At 42.1% G+C, this 8,858-nt stretch overlaps 1 protein-coding gene across 1 annotated transcript; it reads left to right on the top strand.

Moving 5' to 3' along the window:
* The first annotated feature begins 326 nt into the window (after nt 1–326).
* tmtopsb (teleost multiple tissue opsin b) lies at nt 327–8,635 on the top strand. The gene is made up of 4 exons (XM_058376738.1): nt 327–867; nt 2,336–2,664; nt 6,377–6,610; nt 8,184–8,635. Exons 1-4 carry the CDS (start codon nt 510–512, stop codon nt 8,433–8,435), a joined length of 1,173 nt encoding a protein of 390 aa, XP_058232721.1. The 5' UTR covers nt 327–509; the 3' UTR covers nt 8,436–8,635.
* Nucleotides 8,636–8,858: the final 223 nt, after the last annotated feature.

Here is an 8,858-nt window from a genome sequence, read left to right as displayed (position 1 = left end):
TCCCAGATGAGAGTGTGTACATCTGCACTGTGTAGGAGAGACTCGCTCCGTGTCCTTGGACATCACAGTGGTCATTAGAAGAAGTTTCTTTCTTTAAAACGGCGTGATCAAACCCGAGCGCATATGTATAAAGGTCACGCGCTTAATTGCAAGTTAATTTTAATGCCTAGACACCCCGGAGTGTGTGTGTGTGTGCGCGTGCGCGCGTGTGTGTGTGTGCGTTCTTGAGCGCGCACACGTCAGGTGGGTGGGCGCGCGCTGGGGGCCAATAAAATCCGTTTCGGTCCGACAAATGGGGTATAAGGAGACTGACCACCATCATGAGCTCCATCATGCATATTTCATATGATCAAATAAATAAAGTGATGAATTAAAGTGCAGTTAAATTCAGGTGAATGTAAAGTATTCCACAGGTAGTGTAACTCCACAGCTTGTGCTTCTGGAGTTATTTATTTGTTTTTTTTGTTTGTTTTCATTTATTCGGTCACTTATGGTCTACTTGATGATTCATGGATTACTCGAGTGCAGTCAACGCGTCCAACTGGATCTGCGCCTCGTGCATACACGCCAGCGGCAGTCACGCGCACCCGGAGCGGGATCTGAGTCCCGCCGGTCACGTGGTGGTCGCCGTGTGTCTCGGCTTCATCGGCGCGTTCGGTTTCGTGAACAACGCGATTGTGCTGCTGCTGTTCTGTCGTCACAAGCCGCTGCGCTCGCCGATCAACTGCATGCTCGTGAGCATCTCGGTGAGCGACCTGCTCGTGTGCGTTCTCGGAACCCCGTTCAGCTTCGCCGCGAGCACGCGTGGACGGTGGCTGATCGGTGCGCGCGGCTGCGTGTGGTACGGCTTCATCAACTCCTTCCTCGGTAAGATCTCACCTGAAGATCTCAGTTAAGTCTCTCCTCCGGTAAATATTTATTTAATATGTTTTAAATATGTATTATATTTATCATTATTTCCTTCTTCATGTCTGGAACTGCTCAGAACCCTCTGGGGATCTTTAATTCTATTTAATTTCAATTCAGTTTGATTTGTATAGCGACATTAACAGCTTCAGAAGAAATTATAAAGTCAGGAAATAATTTATAAATATAAGTTAAAGTTTAATTGTCCATCCAGAGGAACACTGCAACCTGTCAAAAGGCTAAGAAGGAAAACCTTTTAGAAAGCTAAGAACAGCAGGTTTTCTAGTCCTTCCTTGAAGAACCCTGTATGGAACCTCACACTTATTCATGGAAAACTTTAGGGTTCCAGCGTTAGGGTTCTATGTCCATCCTGTAAGGGTTCCCTCAGAGGGACAGCAGAACTGTTAAGGTTTCTACAGTGTTATGAAGGGCTTATGTAAGTGTCATGTAGCTTTATGAAAATGAACAGTTCAGTTGCGTCGAGGATGAAAACAGCAGCCACTGAAGATCCGGTGATGTTCGTCCGAACACGGTGCTGTGAACAGCGAGCAGGTCAGTGTAGTAAGTGGTTCTTTGTCGGCTGTGTGAGATGTGCTCTAAAAGTTTTTGACTCTCACTCTAACACTTCTACTTGAGAAAGATCTGTTCAGCTCAGAGGTGTGGTCCACCTGCAAGAGCTTGTAATGGTGTGAATGTGGAGATCTGATCTTCTTCAGCAACCTGACTCTGAAGACCAGGAACTTTCACTTTGTTAATGCTGAAGTAGATTCAGAGGCTGAAGGTGTTCTGTAGATCAGACATCAGTGAGATGTTAATGAGCATTAAGGAGTCTTCACTGTTTTTACTCTGGTGTTTGTGGACAGATGATGAAGGTTTGTTTTCACGGCTGTTGATGTGTTCCTCAGTGTGTGGTATGAACATGAACAGACACGGACTAATCCAAGCGCATCACACACACTCCTGTGTCATTAATCTACACGATCATAAACAATGTAAACTGTCCTGAGTGTAAACTGACTGTTTATAGATTTACATTTTGGGGAGAATAGGGCAGTTTTTTCTGCAGTTTCTTCATGTGAACACGTGTGTAAAACGTGATGTGAGGGTGTTAGGAAGCTCTCTGCTCCATTCTGCTCATCGCTCTTCTCAATCCTACACCTGATTCTCCTTCAGCTGGAGATGAGCTCCTTCTTTGCATCTATAAACAGGAACAAAATATCTAATAAATGACATGAGGTTCTGTAATGGGTTAGGGTTTCCTTTCCTACAGCAAGTCCTTTCACCTCACAGTGTAGAAAATGTTTCAATAAATAAATTTAAATAAATTTTATAAAGCACAAAGATGTAAAGGATTGTTGTGGAGGTGCACACTGATAACATCACAACCCCCCCATCTTTCTCTCTTTCTCTCTCTCTCTTGGTGGTGTAGGTATCGTGTCTCTGATCTCGTTGGCTGCTCTGTCATATGAACGTTACTGCACCATGATGGGGGCCACGCAGGTCGACATCACCAGCTACAGGAAGGTCTTCATGGGCATCACTTTCTCCTGGATCTACTCGTTGGTGTGGGTGGTGCCTCCGCTGTTCGGGTGGAGCCGCTATGTCCCAGAGGGTCCCGGTACGACCTGCAGCGTCAACTGGACTGCTAAAACAGCAAACAACGTGTCCTATATAGTCTGTCTTTTCTTTTTCTGCCTCATTCTTCCGTTTGTGGTGATTGTGTACAGCTACGGAAAACTGCTGCAGGCCATCAAGCAGGTGAGATGTCTAACATTTCTTTTAGGATTGAAATTATGATTGTAAAAACTAGATCTCATTAATATTTAATATGCAGGGACTTATTTTTTAAACGATTTTGCCTGTAGTAGATCAGAAATTTTTGGTACAAATGAAAAAAATATAAATAAATAAAATAATTCGAGTCTTTAAGTGTAAAGGGCAGACTGCTACATCCCTAGATCACAACCAGAGGGCGACAGAGAGTTGATTCTCTCTAATTAGTGCTCACTCGATACACCTGTGCCTGGTGTGCTGAAAATCTGCTCACAGGTCACTCACACTCTCAGTCCAGAACTCACTCTGTGAGGATGAGACTAAACCGCTGTTGGTGTATGTGAAATTCAGTGCTGTTCTCTAGCCTTTCCTCTGCACTGGGTTGGCTTTGCCACATCATCCTAGCCTTGCTATCAATCTTCAATTTCCTTCTCTTGGGAAAAGAAAAACAAAGGAAAAGGCTTTTATTTTCTGGTTAACTTTCTGTAGCAGAGAGTCAGAGGTTTTATCCCCTGATGTGTGTGCCTTTAGCTTCTCCTTCGTTCTCGCTCTCATTGGCACCGTCGTGTGTGTTTGTTGTTTGAGGTTAATGCAGGCTGAGAGTCGCACCTTAAACCTAAGCCTAACCTCTTTTAATTTCCTAAAGTATGAATAAAACTGATAATGGAACATGTTTAGTAAAGATGTGTAAATAAAAATATTTCACTATAATAAAACAAATAGGAACAGAGTCTCGAATCTCCTGCATGTGCTGTCGGAATCGTATCTTCAATAGCGAGTGCGCCTTTGGGCAGATCGCCGAGAGAGCTCCCCCTAGTGGTGTAGAGGGTTAATGTCACTAATGGACTTCATTTACTGGCGCCATTAACGCAGACCTCCAGTAAGAAGAAACCCAGTCTGTATGAGTCAGTGGAGCATCCTGAGTATTTTACAGTGTAAATAAATGACTAGGTTTTAAAAGAACAAAAGTATAATATACCATACTCCTAATTACATTTATATTCTAGTTTTACTTTTGCCACAATGATAACACTTAGAATATTAACAGATAAACAGAAATAAAACGAATAGAAACAGTAAAATAACTCAGTGTGTATGCTAGAGGTCTGTTTGGACACCAACCATGTGAAATATGCTCAAATTTCTCTCAGACACTTACACACTTTCTTACACGTTGAATGCTGTAGCTCTCTCGTGAGCATTGTTGAGACGTGTGCACGTGACGCAGTTTAATCAAAGACAGAAGCAGTAACAGTGCTGTTCAGGTTACACACACACACACACACATCTGAGCAAAGTGGAGTTTACACAAATAAAAATAGGACCTTTTTAGAGAATAAAAAGAACTTGAAAAAAAATAAAATACATGACAAAAACCCCTCTAAGCTTCTCTTCAGAGTGTGCTGGAACAGTGAAACACTTCTTTTTTTAAAAAAGGAGGAAGGAAAGATTTGAAGTTGTGGAGGAAGTGCAGCATTTCAGACTGGTGATCTTCAGCGTGTCTCTGATTTAAAGGAAAGGAGAAGGTGGAAGCTGTGGAGTGAAGCTTTCATTCAGACGCATGACCTCAAAATTCTGTGTAGCTTTAAGCTGGAAGTTTGCACCTGTGAGGCACAGAGTGGAACACCGCCCGCTGTGAGAACATCACAGGGAGTCCATTACATACTGAATTGCTGCAGAATGAAATAAGAAGCCATGCATTTTCTCCAAGCAGTGGATTAAAGTGACAGAAAAGTAAACAGAAAAAAAAATCAGCTCTTAATGCAGATCTTTCAGTTGACCGCTGGGTTTTTCTCCTCTGCTGGTCATTACTGGAGCTCACTGGTGCATGAAAAGCAGCTTGTGTTTCTGTTCATGAGAAAGAAATCCTCATTTTGGACCACAGAAGCAGAATCTCTCGTATCTGACCTGATGCAGAGAAGTGAATAAAGAGGAGGATGTCGTCTCTTTATTGCTCCTCACGGTCACTCGAAAGGTTTATGGGCAGAACGTTGCCTGTGATGGTGCAATGAGACAGAAGACAAAAGGAGGATGAGCGCCGGTGAAGGCCGGTGATTTCTTTCAGCCGTACACAGGAGGTGAGGAGGAGACTACAGACCGGTGTGTGTTTCCTGTCGGTCAGAAAACTCCATCCTTGTAGCCGTTACAGCTCCGCATCCTGAAAGTCTAGAGAGGACAGACTCGTGGTGTTTCAGCCTTTAATTCCTCGAACTAACGGCTCTCTGAGGAATCTCTGAAGGAGTCTGCGTTTGATCCGATCCAATTACAGCAAAAATCTAGCGTGTGATCAGATTAACTCCGAGCTTCTGCTGCTTCCTGGATGATGATGTGTGATGAGAGTGTGGAATACAGAACAGAATCAGGCAGTCTGTTAGATAATTAGTTAATGAATTAATTACTGTGGGATTGGTGTAATGTACACACTTCATCTTTGTGTTTTAGTCTAGTTCATGTAAAAGTGTTTCTATAAAATGAATGCAAAGACTTAAAAATATTCCTTAGTGTTTAGACAGTGGTTTCCTCCACAGCCAGAACTTTGCTGACCTTTTCGTCTAACAATAAAGGCTGAAGATATAAAAAGGTTAAAGGATAATAAATTGTGTTATTGCCTCATGTTTTGTATTTATTCTGTGGTCCAGTCTCTCACCTGCTCACATGTTTGGAGTGCTGAATATTTAAAAATACAGAGAACTCGTGTGATTCCCTCGTTTCTATTCTGTAATCCTGTTCAAGTGGCTGATTTTATTATTATTATTATTATTATTATTATTATTATTATTATTATTATTATTATTATTATTATTATTATTATTGCTGTTATTCATTTACTTCCTCAGCCTCAGAGGCTGAAAGCAGTGAAATTTCCACCCTGTCCTTCCTTCATCCATTCGGTCCGTCTCCTGGAGAGATATCACCCTTAATTGGAAGTGCAGTCACAGCTGAGGCACAAGCACAAGCTTTCTCCAGATGTTCACTTCCTCCACATCTCACCACAGTTCCACGTCACCTGACCCCCACCCCCAACGCCTCCAGTCTCTCAGCTCCCTGTGGGCTTTGTTTTAACCTGAAACACAAACGAGGAGAAAACACAAAGACAGACGGGTTCAGAGTGATTCAGAACAACAGGGTGCCAATTAATCCCATGTCCATCAAGAAACAGTGTTAAGTCTCACATTGTCAAATATCAGAATCATCACACCATAGGTGGAGAGAGAGAGAGAGAGTGAGAGAGAGAGAGAGAGAGAGAGAGAGACAGAGACAGACAGAAAGAGAGAGAGAGACAGAGAGACAGACAGACAGACAGAGAGAGAGAGAGAGAGAGAGACAGACAGAAAGAGAGAGAGAGAGAGAGATTTGGTCTGATTGGTGGATCAGGTGGTGATTAATTCTCTCTAACAGCAGCTCTGACTGGAGCTCAGCTTTATATTAATGCACTCACTCTGATACCTTATCGTTTCCATAGCAACAGCTCACTAACAGGGGACGTGTACAGCTGTTATAAACAGATGTTTAATTAACTCCTAATTTATGGAAGGAGTCTCCAGTGTCAGCTTTTTGGCCTGGTGGGTTTGGAGAACGTTAGTTATGATGATGGAACCCATGAGGAGCAGCTCGTCCTTCCTGTGTGATGTTCCTCACTCGTTCTTCTTTACTTAACCCTCCTGTTTGTTGTGTCTCATCTGTCCTGGTGATGAAGGTGACGAGGATCAACACGGTGCTGAGTCGTAAGCGTGAACGGCGGGTTCTCCTTCTGGTGGTCACCATGGTGGTGTGTTATCTGTTGTGCTGGCTGCCGTACGGTATCATGGCCCTTGTGGTGACGTTCGGAGAACCCGGACTGGTCACGCCCGAGGCCAGCATCGTGCCGTCTCTGTTAGCCAAAATGAGCACCGTGATCAACCCCATCATCTACATCTTCATGAACAAGCAGGTGAGGGCCATCACCAAAACCTTCTACATCATCGTGTGTTTCTGAGTAAAAACCTTCTTTATAAACACTGCACCTAGGCCTTTCCCAGAATCCCTCACCAAACTGACGTTTGTGCTCTGGTTCCTCCGGTCCTTACTGTATTAATTAACCAGAAAATGTGAAGAATTCATCTGTTAAAGAGTCTACACTGTGAACATGGAAGACTTTAGAGATCAGATACAGCATTTCTTCTTTCTCAGTCTGAAGGAACTTTGGTCATGTGACCACTTAAAAAAAAACCTAGACCGGGTTTCTGGTCCTAGCCGAGGCTCTGGGAATACGTCTGTGTGATGATTACTGATTATTTATTGTTTATTTCTGTATTTTAAACCTAACTTTGCCTTTAAAATAGAATTTTGCAGAAACAGTTCTTCAGGTCTGTAGTGTTTTCTCCTCTGTGGTTTACCAAAAGTTTAAATTTCAGATGAATTTTTACAACTGGACATAACGAAGGTCAATTTGCTGAAACAGACGAGTGAAAGCGTCCTCGCGTCCTGTGCTGTAGCTCCGCTCTGGACAGTAAGACGTTTGTCTGAAGTCCACCTGGAAGTCCACTGTATGTCATTTTCAGTCTTCAATTCCTCCCAGCCCGTAACCTTGGTAACCGCGAGTTGAGGCGAGTTGAAGACTTAAAGTGCTGTACAGATTCGAGTGTCAGCTTCTCCGCTTCAGAGAGGAAAGGTGGAATGAGACGAGGAAGAAAAAAGTACAGAGTTAACTGTAGGAAAGAGCTGGTGAGTAAATCTGCAGCCAGGAGGCGTCATGGTGTCGGTCAGCACACAGGAGTTTCTCCATCATGTCCATCAACACTGAAGCCTCCTGTCCTGTCACTGAAAAATTTATTTAGATTAGATTTAGAAGAATGCAGGACTTTCTCGAGTCTGTTACACATCACAGAACAAGGAGCTTCTCAGACACTGAGGGTGCCATTATGTTAATCCTTGCGCTGACCACAGTGTCCATCGAGCTGTCATGTATTATTTTTGAGCATTATTGGTCCTCATCATGATGACAGAACATCAGTAAAAGTGGAGGAACGTCCTGGTGAGTAATGTGCTGTGTCTCTTGAGGAGATGTAGGAACTCTAGGTATACCTGGGCTCTGGGCGTATACTAAGTTCACTATGTTTTCACACGAGATTTTAAGATCACACGTTTATTCTTTTCGGGGTTTTTTTTTAAGTGCATTGATACCGAGAAGGTCTCCAAGTCTTTATGTACATAAAACTTCATTAAAAACTATGGAACAACATGCGACATGATCTTAGAGGATCTTCTGATGGAATATTGAGCTGCAGGTCTTCATGTTGAAATGCTTTTTAGTTTAACCTTCAAGGTTTCTCTGGAACATTTTGATTATTTTATATGATATTTATATAATCAGTTTCTGACTTTCTGTTCCACATAAATAAATAAACAAATAAATAAATAATAGTACTACTACTAATAATAATAATAGCTGATGATCTGAAGCACCTTTGCACTTTAAGATTATTTTCACTCTTTTCTTCCGGGTTTGTTTTATGTTGTGTCAGTTCTACAGATGCTTCAGAGATCTGCTCATGTGCAGGTCTCCAGATCGAGGATCCCACTACAAAACCTCCTCTAAGGTCACAAAGTCACTCGGGATCTTTAGATGCGCTGACGCTCCTGATGCGGCTCCGTGCCGAGACGCCGGGCCCAATCCGGAGGACTGCAAGCTGAAGAGCGGCTCGGAGCCTGAGACCTGTTCTCCTGCAGCTCCCGTGAAGCCTGCCGTCTCTCTGGTGATCTACTACAACGGATAAGGAGATGGACAGAGCACCGGGTCTCGACTCCATGCTGCTGCTGCTGCTGCATACAGGAGAAAAAAAACAATAAAACCAGTTAATGTTCATGTGTCGCACTTTTTAAAGCTTCTCAGTTGGAGTGGATCTTTATTATCCAGAGAAGAGTGACACGAGCTTAAACACACAGCAGCTTGGAAATTTTATAACCTTCATTTAGTCTCAGTGTCACATTAAAATAATAATAATAATAATAATAATATTTTTTATTATATTAATATTTGAATCTAAATTAAATATTATATATATATATATATATATATATATATATATATATATATATATATATATGAATAATTTAATTAATAATTAATAATTATTTATATACATAATTTAAGATTTAATAATAATATTAGATAAAAAATAAATCATGCTCGTTTAATT

This window comes from Hemibagrus wyckioides, linkage group LG23 (genome assembly GCF_019097595.1).
Source record: "Hemibagrus wyckioides isolate EC202008001 linkage group LG23, SWU_Hwy_1.0, whole genome shotgun sequence".
NCBI classification, from domain to species: domain Eukaryota; kingdom Metazoa; phylum Chordata; class Actinopteri; order Siluriformes; family Bagridae; genus Hemibagrus; species Hemibagrus wyckioides.
This window is presented reverse-complemented; position numbering and strand designations above follow the sequence as displayed.

Coding starts and splice junctions, on each gene's coding strand:
- tmtopsb (XM_058376738.1), top strand. CDS start 510: ATGGATTACTCGAGTGCAGTCAACGCGTCCAACTGGATCTGCGCCTCG. Junction 868..2,335: donor CTTCATCAACTCCTTCCTCG/GTAAGATCTCAC, acceptor TTGGTGGTGTAG/GTATCGTGTCTCTGATCTCG. Junction 6,611..8,183: donor ACATCTTCATGAACAAGCAG/GTGAGGGCCATC, acceptor ATGTTGTGTCAG/TTCTACAGATGCTTCAGAGA.